The sequence below is a fragment of the Neovison vison genome, chromosome 7 (assembly GCF_020171115.1).
Source record: "Neovison vison isolate M4711 chromosome 7, ASM_NN_V1, whole genome shotgun sequence".
NCBI lineage: Eukaryota > Metazoa > Chordata > Mammalia > Carnivora > Mustelidae > Neogale > Neogale vison.
The window spans coordinates 4,424,594-4,438,072 of NC_058097.1; the positions used below are offsets into that span (position 1 = coordinate 4,424,594).

Genomic DNA, 13,479 nt, shown 5'->3' on the forward strand with positions numbered 1-13,479 from the left:
CTCTCCTCACCACCACCAATGCCTCAGCCAGGACACCAAACCCACAGATTCCAGAAGGAAAGGATCAGATCTGGGAATTCTGTACCCGGCGGACCCGTGACACAGAAATCGGTGTATCTCTGAAATGCTACCAGATGAGCGCCGTTCCAGCCGGCCACGCCTCGGAACTTCCCCTCCAAATACCCAGGGTCGAATCAGAGAAAGAACTCGTGATCCGGGAAGTCATGAGAAGTGGCAGCAGTGATGGCCCAATTAAATTTAAAGTTAGGCCGGGAAATAAAAAGATTCATCATCGCTTCATTTTGATCCCCCGGGATTATGTCAATAAAGAGGGCACAAGTATGGTAAAAAAAATATATATCTGAAAACCTAGAACATCCTTTAATTCCACCAAGAGGTACAGGAAATGTCTTTTATTAGGTAGGTATAAAAGGCGCCAAGGGCACCCGCCCAGCGCCCGCTTGCTACATGGCCAGTGAACAATGAAAGCTACAATGTTTCCCTTCCAAATCCCAGTCCACAGCTCTTAAGGACCTGGAAACTGCCCCAGGAAAGAGGAAGCACAGAACCTGGGAAGCCTGAGTCCAACAGCACTCAGAGCTGACAGAGTGTGACAATAAAAGCAAGTAGAAAGCAGCCTGGGGCGCGGGGGTGGCTCAGTGGGTTGAGCCCCTGCCTTCAGCTCGGGTCATGATCCCAGGGTTCTGGGATCGAGTCCCGCATCGGGCTCTCTGCTCAGCGGGGAGCCTGCTTCCCCCTCTATCTCTGCCTGCCTCTCTGCCTACTTGTGATCTCTGCCTGTCAAATAAATAAATAAAATCTTTTTAAAAATTTTTAAAAAGAAAGAAAGGAAGAAAGCAAGCAAGCAAGCCCCCTGAGTTCCCTCTTATAAGCACACAGTCCCAGACTTGAAATGAGAGCCACATGGAGGCATTTCTGAACCAAAACGGCAGCAGCAGATGAACGACATCAAGGCTGTGCAAAAAAATCCTGCCGCCAAATCTGGTCAGATGAACAGGACGAGTCGTGGTGTCACTTGAGGATGGGATTTAGAGGACACGGTATTCCACAGGTTAGAAGGGCCAGGATATAACGGCAAAATCTAGCAGAGCAAGGGCAGGGCTCTACTGAACCTTCATGCAAAGGGTGAGAAAATGGCTATTAGCACGGCCGTGGAGGGGCTCTGGGGGGCTCGGTCGGTTGAGCATCTGTCTTCTGCTTAGGGTCACGATTCCAGGGTCCTGGGATGGAGTCCCGCATCGCGCTCCCTGCTTCTCCCTCTGCCTGCTGCTCCCCCTGCTTGTGCTTGCTTTCTCTCTCTCACAAATAAATAAAATCTTAAAAATAAATAAATAAATAAATAAACAAACAAACATGGCAATGGGGTCTCAGAGGGACACAGCCACTTCCTAAAGCAATTCTGCTTTATACCCAAGCCGTGGACTGCTCATATGCTTTGACCGAGTCATTTCACTTTTGATCACCCATCCTGAAGAAATCCTGAAAAATGTGCGTAAATGTTTATGTCCCAAGGCTACAGTATTATTTGTAATAGAAAAACCTGGTAATACTCTAATACGCCCCAAAGAGCAGAACAGTAAGTACATTTAAATATGAATATTTAAAAAGATGCTTCTGGACAGTTTTAATAATGTGGGGAAAGTATTTGCTAAAATATTAGGTGGAAAAAAGGCAAAAAATAAGTTTTTGTGCACAGAACGATATTAAGTATATTGAAGAGTCACAGGGGAACAAAAGAGGCTCAGAGGTAATAAGGTAATAAACTAACATGATTAACAGTGGTGAGGATGGTGTGACTCAGAAACGATTTGAAATTCTTCTTCATACTTTTCTCTATTTCCTAAATTTTGGACATTAAACCTGTACCATTTATATAATAAAAACATAACAGAAGTCTATATGCATCAAACAACACAGCTAAAAATATAGTAAGGGAACACATTAAAAATACAGAGATTAAATCATTCAGCGTGATAAATTAGCTCATCACTGTCTCAGAGGACAGATAAATTGGACAATAAGAACCAGGAATGGAGGGCGCCTGGGTGGCTCAGTGGCTTAAGCCGCTGCCTTCGGCTCAGGTCATGATCTCAGGGTCCTGGGATCGAGTCCCGCATCGGGCTCTCTGCTCGGCAGGGAGCCTGCTTCTCTCTCTCTCTCTGCCTGCCTCTCCATCTACTTGTGATTTCTGTCAAATAAATAAATAAAATCTTAAAAAAAAAAAAAGAACCAGGAATGGAGGGGTGCAGGGGGGGCTCAGTGGGTTAAGCCTCTGCCTTTGGCTCAGGTCATGATCTCAGGATCCTCGGATCGAGCCCCACATTGGGCTCTCTGCTCAGCGGGGAGCCTGCTTCCCCAGCACTCTCTGCCTGCCTCTCTGCCTACTTGTGATCTATCAAATAAATAAAATCTTAAAAAAAAAAAAAAAAAAGAAAAGAAAAAGAAACAGGAATGGAAAGAGAATTGTCAGGAAAGTGTGAAAGTGTTCACATTGGACAAGAAAGCTTCTTACTGGGTCTCCTGTCTAGTACCTCTGTGCTAAGTTTTCCTCTGTTTTAGGGTGACTCTTAAAACTGTAGAACGTAGAATAGAGATGAAACTGCAAAGAATTCTCATCTACAGAAGCACACATGAATTCTGTCTGGCAGAGTGCAAGGGACTGTCACTGTCACTGGGGACAGGGGCCAACTCTGCATTTATTCACAAAGTCATTCCAGAATTCCTGGTCGTTTCTCTACATGGTGTGTGTTCTCTGAATTTTCCTTTGAGCTAGCTGTGACCTTTTACAGGTTCTCCCCTTAATGCCTGAGTCCTTCCAATATTCATACTAATGATACAGAAAGTAGGAAGCTAAGACGAGTAACAAAAATAATTCTTAATTTTGATTATTCACAGCCCTCCTTTGAAGTAGTTCAAAATTACATCATGAGTACTTCTTAATTAAATAGAGACAACACGGTAAATAATATAAAGATTTGGTATGAAAAACTGTATATGCGACCCAAGTAATTATAAATGAGAGATGTGAATTCTGTATTTCTGAGATTAAAATTATTGAAGAAAATTCCTATCTGGAGACAAAATAATAATGATAATAATAATAATAATAATAAGCCTTATGGCTTTAAACGATTTTCTCAATTTTGAAACCAAAGCTTAAGGAGTGACTGGTGAGGGGCACCTGGGGGGCTCAGCGGTTAAGCGTCTGCCCTGAGCTCAGGTCATGTGCCCCGGATCCTGGGATCGAGTCCCGAGCCGGGCTCCTTGCTCAGCCAAGAGCCTGCTTCTCCCTCTCCCTTTCTCCCTGCTCATTCAGTCTCTGTCACTCTCAAATAAATAAATAATATCTTTAAAAAAAAAAAGAGAGGGGCACCTGGGTGGCTCAGTGGGTTAAGCCGCTGCCTTCGGCTCAGGTCATGATCTCAGGGTCCTGGGATCGAGCCCCGCATCGGGCTCTCTGCTTAGCAGGGAGCCTGCTTCCTCCTCTCTCTCTGTGCCTGTCTCTCTGCCTACTTGTGATCTCTGTCTGTCAAATAAATAAAATCTTTTTTTAAAAAAAGGAGTGGTGCGGTGATACTAGCATCTCTAACATAAATAAAAATCCTGGGGTTGGCCAAAACGAGGGACTGCATATGCACTTTTCATTTGTACGAGAGACCCGGTTCCCCTCTTTGCAACGAGTCTTAGGAACACACATGTCCTAACACAGAAGGCACAGCCATTTTCCGATTTCCAGTTCTGGAAAGGATGACCCCGTCTTCCGCTTGAGCACCCACGAGGTCATTATCAAAACAGCTCAAGCACCGTATCACCTGGAAATCACACGGTGCGAGGGCGGCGGGGAAACCGGGGCTGCTCACTTCCATCCCCGCACGGTGACCGCACAGGGGAGCCCGGGATGAGCAGGGATGCGGCAGAGATCCGGGGAGAGTCAGCGAGGAGGTGCCTCCCCACGAGAGAATCCCGAATCCCGAGAACCCCAGATGCAGGGAAAACATCCAAGGTCAAGGTTTAAGACGTCCAGCGGATTGTCAGAAGAATGGAAGCCCTGCTCTTCCCACGTGGAAAAGAGCAGTGACCACCAGCCTGCGGACACAGGACGGAGGAGAGAAGGCTGGAAACCGTCGCTACAGCAGGAACCGTAGCTACAGCAGGAACCGTAGCGGGAAATGGAAAGACAAGTGTCGAGGGGCTGGGCATCTGGGGCAAAGCTGGGGGCGCCGGGGTGGCCCAGATAATTGAGAGTCTGACTCTTGCCTTAGGCTCAGGTCGTGATCTGTGGGATCAGGAAGGAGCCCCAAGTCAGGCTCTGTGCTCCGTGGGGAGTTTGCTGGAGTTTCTCTTTCCTTCTCCCTCTGCCCCTCCCCCACTGGTTCCTCACATGCTCTCTTTCTATAATAACTAATAAAATGTTAAAAAAAGCAAACAGGTAAAACTGGCAAACAGAAGTTTTTAAAACGTAGCCCAACAGGACAAACATTAAAATAAGACTAGAGCTACAGAAGCATAGGTGTTGTTGAATTCAATCTCCATCAAGTTCCTGTTTGGGGTCAAAGAAGATTTTAGATTTTTTTTTTTTTTAAATCATCAACATGATATGATACTTTAAGTGGAAAACCCAAAAGACTCCCCTCAAATCTGCTAGAACTCATATAGGAATTCAGTAAAGTGTCAGGATATAAAATCAATACACAGAATCAGTTGCATTTCTGTACACCAACAAGACAGAAGAAAGAGAAATTAAGCAATTGATCCCATTTATAATTGCACCCAAAACCATAAGATACTTAGGAATAAACCTAACCAAAGAGGCAAAGAACCTGTACTCAGAAAACTATAAAGTACTCATGAAAGAAACTGAGGAAGACACAAAGAAATGGAAACATGTTCCATGCTCACGGATTGGAGGAACAAATATTTTGAAAATGTCTCTGCTATCTAAAGCAATCTACACATTTAATGCCATTCCTATAAAAATATCATCAATTTTTTTCAAAGAAATGGAACCAATAATCTTAAAATTTATATGGAACCAGAAAAGACCCGAATAGCCAGAGGAATGTTGAAAAAGAAAGCCAAAGTTGATGGCATCACAATTCCGGACTTCAAGCTCTATTACAAAGCTGTCATCATCAAGACAGCATGGTACTGGCACAAAAACAGACACATAGATCAAAGGAACAGAATAGAGAGCCCAGAAATAGACCCTCAACTCTATGGTCAACTAATCTTCAACAAGGCAGGAAAGAATGTCCAATGGAAAAAAAGTCTCTTCAACAAATGATGTTGGGAAAATTGGACAGCCACATGCAGAAGAACGAAACTGGACCATTTCCTTACACCACACATAAAAATAGACTCAAAATGGATGAAAGACCTCAATGTGAGACAGGAATCCATCAAAATCCTTGAGGAGAACACAGGCAGCAACCTCTTCGACCTCAGCCGCAGCAACATCTTCCTAGAAACATCACCAAAGGCAAGGGAAGCAAGGGCGAAAATGAACTATCGGGACTTCATCAAGATCAAAAGCTTTTGCACAGCAAAGGAAACAGTCAACAAAACCAAAAGACAACTGACAGACTGGGAGAAGATATTTGCAAACGACATATCAGATAAAGAGCTAATATCCAAAATCTCTAAAGAACTTCTCAAACTCTGGGGCGTCTGGGTGGCTCAGTGAGTTAAAGCCTCTGCCTTTGGCTCGGGTCATGATCTCAGGGTCCTGGGATCGAGCCCCGCATCGGGCTCTCTGCTCAGCGGGGAGCCTGCTTCCTCCTCTCTCTCTCTGCCTGCCTCTCTGCCTTCTTGTGATCTCTGTCAAGTAAGTAAATAAAATCTTAAAAAAAAAAAAAAGAGTTTAAAAAAAAAAAGAAAAGAACTTCTCAAGCTCAACACCCAAAGAACAAATAATCAAGAAATGGGCAGAGGACATGAACAGACATTTCTGCAAAGAAGACACCCAGATGGCCAACGGACATGAAAAAGTGCTCCACATCACTCAGCATCAGGGAAATACAAATCAAAACCACAGTGAGATACCACCTTACACGAGTCAGAATGGCTAAAATAACAAGTCAGGAAATAGAAGTTGGCAAGGATGTGGAGAAAGGGGAACCCTCCTACACTGTGGGTGGGAATGCAAGCTGGTGCGGCCGCTCTAGAGAACAGCATGGAGGTTCCTCAAGAAGTTGAAAATAGAGCTACCCTACGACCCAGCAATCACACTACTGGGTATTTACCCTGAAGATACAAATGTAGTGATCCGAAGGGGCATGTGCACCCGAATGTTCACAGCAGCAGTGTTCCACAATAGCCAAACTATGGAAAGAACCTAGATGTCCATCAACAGATGAACGGATAAAGAAGAGGTGGTATATATATACAGTGGAATACTATGCAGCCATCAAAAGAAACGAAATCTTGCCATTTGCGACGACGTGGATGAAACTAGAGGGTATTATGCTGAGCGAAATAAGTCCATCAGAGAAAGACAATTATCATATGATCTCCCTGATATAAGGAATTTGAGAGGCAGAGTTGGGGGTTTGAGGGATAGGGAGGGAAAAAAAGAAACAAAATGGGATCGGGAGGGAGACAAACCATAAGAGACTCTTAATCTCAGGAAACAAACTGAGGGTTGCTGGGGGTTGGGAGTGAGGGATGGGGTGACTGGGTGGTGGACACTGGGGACAGCGTGTGCTATGGTGAGTGCTCGGAACTGGGTAAGACTGATGATTCGCAGACCTGTGCCCCTGAAGCAAATAATACACTGTATGTTAATAAAAAAACCATCAACATACTACGCATGACTGATCGCGAAGCTGAATGTGTCCATGATAGTTTTATTTGAAACGGCACTAAAAGGGACACAAAAAGTCAAATGTTTCACGGGAACCAGGATGACCTCGAAGATCTATGAATAGACTCCCCCCTCCCCTCCCCCGAGTTGGACCTTGACCCCAGCTTCCTGGATAAGTTCAAGGATTCTGTGGTGGAGACGTGGATTCACACACAACAAGATCTTCCAAACCCACAATTCATCCCCAGATCAATGTCCAGCCGCCATTTCCAAGGGAGACCAAGCGAGAGCTCAGCCCTGCGGCGACAGAGGGTCCCGGCGCCCGCCGGGGTTTCTCCCAGGGAGTGACGGAATGTTCCGCAGAAGACACTCCAAGAATAGAACCCGCCCCGCCAAGAGCTGAAGGAGACTCACGCCATCCGAAGGAAATTTAAAAGACTCACTACGACCTCCCAAGACGAAATGTAATGAAGGGAAGGCAAAAAATATATATATATATTTTAACAGACTGAAGAGGTTTCTAAAAATAGAGCCGGTATGAACATTGTCATTCGTGGAGAAATAAATACTGGAGAAGCACACTTGAAAATCACGAGCCACAAGAGGAAGCCGGACGCGGCTGCTGAACTGGGGGGAAGGAAAGGCAGCAGGACGCACCCCAGAAATCAGAGGGCCGCGCGCCCCAGGAACCGAGAAGCCAAGTGCACCCCGCCGGGACCCCGCAGCCCCGGAAGCCAGTGGTCCACACGGATCGACACAGACGCAGGGGAAGCCTCCCGGAGGACCACGCGCTGCACGGCGATCAGCAAAAATCGGTTCAGAAACCAGCCGGGAAAGAAATGCCGCTGCTCCTGCCGACACCAGCCGCCACGGGTCCCGCTGGAAACGCCCAGAAGGCCGCCCCGAGCATCCCGTGCGCCTGGCTTCCCAGACCAGACTCTTGAGAACCGGTCCAAGTCCTGCTGGTAGATGCTCGAGTCCTCTCCCTGACGGAGACTGAGGCCCCCCGGCAGAGTGATGGGCGGACCCAGAAGGAGGGAGCACCTGGGTGACACCTGAGACGGCCACGCCGGGGGGCGGCTCCATCCCCGAGGGGTCCCGGTGGGGGGCACGTGGGGCGCGTCTCCCGGCCCATCAGGCGCGGAGCTGGGCAGCTACCCCGGGTCCGGGCCGGGATCCCAGGGTCTGGGCTCTCTCCACGCTCCCCTGCAAACCCACTGCCCACCCACGACGTTCAGAACGTCCACCCCACATCCAGGCGACGACAGGCAGCGGCTCCTGCACGGTCTTTACGACAGGCTCTGAGACCCAGACTCAGACAGCGGACGGGAGGAGAGGCGCGCGCCGTGGGCACGTGGAGGCTCAGGACCAGGCCCGGCTTTTCTGAGAGGAGAGGGAGAAAGGGATTCTCCGAGAGACGCGGCGCAGTAACCGAGAACCGCTGGGAAAAAACGTACAGAATTCGTCTTGCTTCTGTCCGGGCAGACGACAGGAGCCTTACTGCTAGGACAGTCACCTCTGCTCTGTGCCAGGCCCCGTGCTAAGCGGCGGGGAGACCTTACGTCATTCAATGCCCTGAAGACTGGAAGGGGAACACTGCATGCCACGGATGGAGAAACTGAGGCTCATGGCGGGAAGGGACTGGCCCGGGCGTCCTTCAGTCTGGTCTACGTGTCCCTTACCACGCCCCACTCCCCACTCCCTCCCTGCACGCCTCGCTCAGTGGGCTGCACCCCCTCGGGAACAACTGGCCCTCCTGTGACCCCCCAGGCGGGCCCGGAGTCCAGGGCCGTGTCCCGTACCTCCCGCCGGGTCCCTGCCTCAGCACCCCCTCACTGAGCCCGCAGCTACGGCCATCTGGCGGACTCTGCAGGGTTCCCTCTTCAGAGCCCGTTTGCAGAGCTACGAGCTGGGACTGGTGACCGTGTGACCGTGGCCACCCCAGGGCTGGCCAGCGCGGGTCCTCGGCAAGCCCAGGGCACCCCTTCTCTGATGCCTGCCCTTCCAGCAGCCCCCGGCCCAGTGGGGTGCAGACCCCGAGGCAGGGGGACGGGCTGCTTCTGCCCCTGAGCTTCGACAGAGATGGCACGACACCCAGCCCCCAACCCGCGCCCCCCCCCCCCGCCTCCTGTCCTCCTCCAGGGCACTCGAGCAGGTGACAGCACTGGGGGCAGAGCTGCTGGAGAGACCACTCTCTGGGACACGCAGGGGTCCCTGCACCGGGCTTGCTCCCAACACTCCGAGTGGTCCTGCTGCCCGGACAGGGTGCTCACACCGGACACTGTGCAAGCCCTCAGCCAAGCGCAGACGCAGGAACCTGTGCCTTTCCCTGCCCTGCCGTCCCATAACCCCGCTGTAGGAGGGCGTGCGACTTTCGGGTCCCTCTCCCGTCCGAGGGCGCTGGAGGGCTCGGGGAGGCCGCAGCTCCCTTTCTAGCGCCGCGTGCCCAGACCACGTGCAACTCCAGGAAACGGCCTCACGCTCCACACCAGACACGGCAGCACGGGGCCGTGCACCACGCCGCTCCACCCGCCTCCACCAGCGCCCTCGGGGAGCCCCCAGGAAAGCCCACCCCAGAGCCAGACCCACCCAGAGCTCAGCAACCCAAGTCCAGGCTCCTCGGCTGAGGATGCTCTGGAGGAAATCCCAGACCCCGGGGCCCCAGGAGCCACCCACACCCCATGACCTTCTTGGTGTAGCCCATCGCCTTCAGGACAGAGTGGTTCAAGGTCTCCAAGGAGGCCAAGACGTCCTCATAATCGCCCATGTGGTCCACAAAGTAATCTGAGGGAAGGCAAAGCAAAGGTCAAAGGCAAAGGAGGAGGACCCCACCCTCGCGGGGCTTCCCATGCATCCCACCTGTGCCCTCAGGGCTCCCCAGAGTCCCACCCCCCCCCCAGTCCTGGTCCCTGCAGAGCTGGGCACCTACCACATAGCTCCTTGGTGTCCACGTGGCTGCAGAGAGAAGGAGGGAGACTCAGGTCAGGCCTGTCCCCGTCCCATCCGCCCTCCCCCTCCGCAGCGTGCATGGCCCCTGGCTGCCTGCTGTGCCTGGTCTGTCATCGCCCACGCAGGCCCCACGAGCCCTGCTTCACGCATGAGGTCAAGGATGCTTCCCTCCCATGGACAGAGCAGGGAACCCCCCCCACCCCCACAACTCTTCTGACCCCACCCCACCCCCGCTCGCTTCCCCTCCCCCACTCCGCTGCCCATGTCAGGAGCATATGGGACATGGATCGGGCCTCGGCCAGGGGCTGGGAGAAGGGAGAGAACGGGACAGAAGACGGGGATGGGGGGCATAACTAGTATGGGCCTCCCCCAGGGCATGCCTGCCTGCCAGGTCCTGGGGCTCTCCCCTCCGTGTCCCCACCCTCGCCCTGGGGTCCCGCATCCCCATGCCTACAGTGCGGAGAGGGCTATGTCCTTCCTCGGAGGAGACTAAGCCCCAGAATGCCACCCGCGCTGGGGAAGGTGCAGGCAGCAGCCTCCGAACGGAGACGCGGTGGTGGGCCGTGCTGGGGGCACAGGCCAAGGGACCCTTTCTGGGCCCTGGTTCCCTCACTGAGAGAGGAGGAACGGCCCTGGCTGGAGAGCTCCTGGCATCCCAGTTCCGTAAGATGCATCTGGGAGAAGGCTCCTATGGCCAAAGAAATCTAGGTTCAAGGCTCTGGAAGCCCTGTCTTGGAGATTCCTCCAATTCACATCCCATATTAAATGTTCTGGGGGCACCTGGGTGGCTCAGTGGGTTAAAGCCTCTGCCTTCAGCTCAGGTCGTGATCCTGGGGGCCTCTCTGCTCAGCGGGGAGCCTGCTTCCTCCTCTCTCTCTGCCTGCCTCTCTGCCTACTTGTGATCTCTGTCTGTCAAATAAATAAATAAAATCTTTAAAAAAAAAAAAAAAGTTCTGACAAGTCCTGCAGAGAGGAAGCCTCTTTAACTGTACTCAGCTGAGGATTTCAGCCAAAGCCTCCTTCCCCCTATCCAGCCGGCCCAACACAAAAGGCCCCAGGACAATGAGTAAACCAGAAGCCACCTACAAACCCCTTTCAAAGCTCCCCAGGGGACTGCAGGAAGTGCTCGGGGACTGCAGGAAGTGCTCGGAAACCGCCATCTGTTTGCAGAAACCAAGCCCTTCATGAGGGCTGCAGCAGGAAGCTGTTTCCAGTGGCCTTTCCCAGATAAGGACACCTGCCCACCCTGGTCCCCGGCCTGTGCCTCCCGGGACACTCGCAGCCCCAACCTCTGGTCCAGGTCACCATGGTGCCGGGTCCCCTGCAGGCACGCCTGGTGGCTGCTCTTTGTGTGGGATACCTCCAGCCTCTCCCAAGGGGACCCCGGCTCAGCAAACCTGCTCCAAGCAGCACCCCCAGAACTCTGGTCCCCATGACCTGCATGGGCCCAAGAAGGGGGCCGGGCCTCATCCTGCCTGGGGTCCCAGGGAAAGAGTGAGTTGATGAGGTCGGGTGTGTATGAGCAGAACGTACACTTTGCACTTGACTTAGGGATGGGTCAGGCCAGAGGTTTTGGCTGGTTCTGAGATGCAAGTTCGGGGGGTTATGACGGGGTTTACGAGGTGGAGCGAAGCTCAAGTCAGAACTATGATTGGAACCTGGTCAGTTTGGTTTAAGACAGGACCAGTGAAGATCAAGGTCACGGAGGTCCCCTTGGGACCGGGGACGAGCACGAGGTGCCCGGGTCAGAACCGGGCTGAGTTAGCAGGAGGCGGAGGTCACTGCCAACGTCCCCTTTTCGTTACCATGTGGGCACGCTGTAAGCGTCGAGGGTCTGTTCCTTCTTAGCCACGTGTGCCCAGGACAGACAAACCGGCCAATGCGACGTCCCTGGGCCCACACCCCGGTCAGTCACCCCAGCCAGCGGGGGCCACCAGACCTGACCTGTGGGTCGGCAGGTGCGGGGATGTTTCGGGTCTCCTGCCCCTCCAGGGGAGTGGAACACAGAGACTGACTGCCTCGCCAGGAAGGAAGACGGGTCCCCCCAGACCCACGGGAGGCCGCCCCAGCCCAGCCGCGGGAGGCCTGGCTCACTTGGTGTTGTCGGAGTCGATGGTGTGGAAGAGGCCCTCCAGCTCCTTCTCGTCGAGGACGCCATCTGCAAAGAAGAGCTGGAACTCCTCCAGCGACAGCTTCCCGTCGTCTGCAGGGGAGGGAGGAGGGAGGAAGGGCGGCTGGTGTCTGAGAGATAAGACAGCCGGGAGGCCTGACCATCCCCCAATCTGTAGATTAGCTCCCTCCGGAGAACCTCCGCTGCCCAGCGAACAGCCAGATGAACTAGTAAACTCCAAGTCGCAGAAAAATCACTGCCTCGTCCCGCTAATTCCCAAACGAGCACATCAGCGCCCACTTAACAGAGAGTCCCTGGGCCAACAGAGTCGGCAAGCAAGCGGCAGCCGGTTGGCTGGGGCTCATTCACGGGCACGGACGCGGTCAACGACCAGCACCTGCTCCGGGCCAGGCCCTCTTCTCCAACCCCCACGCCCCACCCCCATTCGCTGGCCGCTGGGGGGGGGGGGTCTGAGGACCCTCCTCTCCTGCTCCCAAACGCCCACACACCCCGGCACCTCTCCAACCGCAGCCCCGGGTCCGACCCAGGGGAGGGAAGGCTTCCTCTCCACTTCGCCCCAGCCACGCGGCAAACGTGGGGCCCGAACCTTCACGCGGCCCACGGCGGGCAGGCGGTTCTCAGTCCGCCAGAGAACAGCCCTGAAGACGCCGAACCCACAGGGAAAGGAGGCCCCAGGCGGGCACTCCCCAGCCTGTGTGTGCCTGGGACGGTTGGGGACCCCCACCCCGGGTCCCACCCACCTACACTGTCTCATCTCCTCTCCCTCGGCCCGCAGCTCCCCCCCTCCCAGGGCACCGGCACGTCTCGTGGGCTGGGGGCAGGCAGTCACAGAGGAGGGAGTTCGCGGCAGACGCCAGGGACTCTGGGGGAGGCAGTGGCCCAGCTCCCCCTCCCAAACTTCCTTGGGCCTGGGCACACCTGTGGAGCCGACCCCCGCCCGCTGATCCCCACCCCCTCCCCATGATCTCAGACCAGTTCCAGCTGCTCCTGAAGGGAGCCACCTGTGGGGCCCGTGAAGTCAGGGACAGGGAAGCCCCAGCCCCTTGGCACAGACCCTTCCAGCCCGTCTGCACTCAAAGTCCCCTACAAGCCCACGTGGCCCCTCCTGTGTGGATGAGAAGATGCCCCTTCCGGGTCGGGAGGGAGACCACCTCCAGCAGACCCCCCCACGCAGCGGGCCTCAATCCCAGGGCCCCGAGATCATGACCCGAGCTAAAATCAAGAGTCAGACGCTTAACGGACAGAACCACCCATGCTCCCATGCCTGTATTTTAAAGGCCCGGGACGATCTCTCTTTGCTCCCACAAACTCTGCAGGGGCTCAAAGTAGGGCCCAGAAACCAGCTCGGCAGAGGGAGACCCTCGCACCTTGCCACGGCTTCCCTCCACCTGTCTTCCCTCGGGCCCATCAGGCCTGCAAGCTTCAGGAGACCCGGAGAGCGGGAGCAGATGCCTGTGCGGGAGGGAGGGCTGGGCTAAGGGCGACCGCCCCGCTTCCTTCCCTCTGACTTCCAGGCGCGTGTCCGCGTGACAGAAGGGAATGACTTTGTAGCTTTCAAAAACAAGAGCTCCCCCCG

General features: G+C 53.7%; 1 protein-coding gene across 1 annotated transcript in view; it reads right to left on the reverse strand.

Moving 5' to 3' along the window:
- NECAB2 (N-terminal EF-hand calcium binding protein 2) overlaps positions 1 to 13,479 on the reverse strand; it is a 29,403-nt gene that overhangs the window by 9,809 nt on the left and 6,115 nt on the right. The window contains exons 3-5 of the mRNA XM_044255644.1: positions 11,867 to 11,975; positions 9,753 to 9,778; positions 9,510 to 9,607 (exon numbers count right to left, since the gene is read on the reverse strand). Coding sequence (XP_044111579.1) covers positions 9,510 to 9,607; positions 9,753 to 9,778; positions 11,867 to 11,975 — 233 coding nt within the window. The remainder of the gene's footprint in view (positions 1 to 9,509; positions 9,608 to 9,752; positions 9,779 to 11,866; positions 11,976 to 13,479) is intronic.